Source organism: Verticillium alfalfae, genomic scaffold (assembly GCF_000150825.1).
Source record: "Verticillium alfalfae VaMs.102 supercont1.3 genomic scaffold, whole genome shotgun sequence".
NCBI lineage: Eukaryota > Fungi > Ascomycota > Sordariomycetes > Glomerellales > Plectosphaerellaceae > Verticillium > Verticillium alfalfae.
This window is the reverse complement of record NW_003315036.1, coordinates 982669-983495: the sequence shown is the minus strand read 5'-3', so window position 1 is coordinate 983495 and position 827 is coordinate 982669. Positions and strand designations below refer to the sequence as shown.

The 827-nt window shown below is 57.1% G+C and overlaps 1 protein-coding gene across 1 annotated transcript in view; it reads left to right on the top strand.

Moving 5' to 3' along the window:
• Nucleotides 1-64, top strand: part of VDBG_02818 (cytoplasm protein) — a gene marked incomplete at both ends in the record, with an annotated part of 890 nt that extends 826 nt beyond the window's left edge. Inside the window, one exon of the mRNA XM_003006633.1 lies at nt 38-64. Within this exon, the coding sequence (XP_003006679.1) occupies nt 38-64 (27 nt within the window). The remainder of the gene's footprint in view (nt 1-37) is intronic.
• Nucleotides 65-827: the final 763 nt, after the last annotated feature.

Here is an 827-nt window from a genome sequence, read left to right as displayed (position 1 = left end):
CGAGGACGGCGTCACCCCCTACATTGTCGTCTTCAAGCACGGCCTCAAGGAGGAGAAGGTGTAAATAGACTTTTTGTTCTGTCCCGCCGTCCCTCCCGCCAAATTCCTCCGGCAGAAGAAGAATCTTCATATCTCATAACGTAGTCCACGAAATTCCGCCCTTCGATAACGAGAAGAGCAAACTCTCACCATCATGGCGCCGCCTGGTCAATCACCAGTGATGAATCGCCCATCTGCCTTGGCATATACCTCATGAGACCCGTAGCAAAGCAAAAAAAAGTCGTGTCGGTGGCGTTTTGCCGCTGATGCATAATTTTCACAAATCTGAAATGCGCCTAATCCGTGATGATGAATGATGAATGATGAACAGCGTGCAGCGATACCTTTCAGCAGAATGTGGCTGTGTTGCCGGCATGATACGCTCAAGGCGAGGAAAAGAAAATAACGCCTCTAATGCTAGAAACCGCACTCGCTACAGACTCTATCTTGAATAAACAGTACCCAGAGATGGACAACCAGAAACGCATCACCACTGAGGTCTCGTCGATAGAGGAACCGGCGGCGGCGGACCCCCGTCGTCCGCAGACGGCGACTGCTGCTGCTGCTGCGGAACCCCGGCTAGGGCAGGCTTCTTTTTCGGCGGCGGCGGCGGAGGCTTCTTCTTCCCCGCGAGCCCTGGCGGCGGCAGCACCGCCGCCGACGACGACGAGACGGTCGACGCGGTTTCGGCCCGACCCTGCCCCTGGGTGACGCCCTCCTGCTGCGCGCCCACCTGCCCCGCGTACCCGCCCACGCGGCCGGCAATGCCATACTTTTTGGTTTGAGCG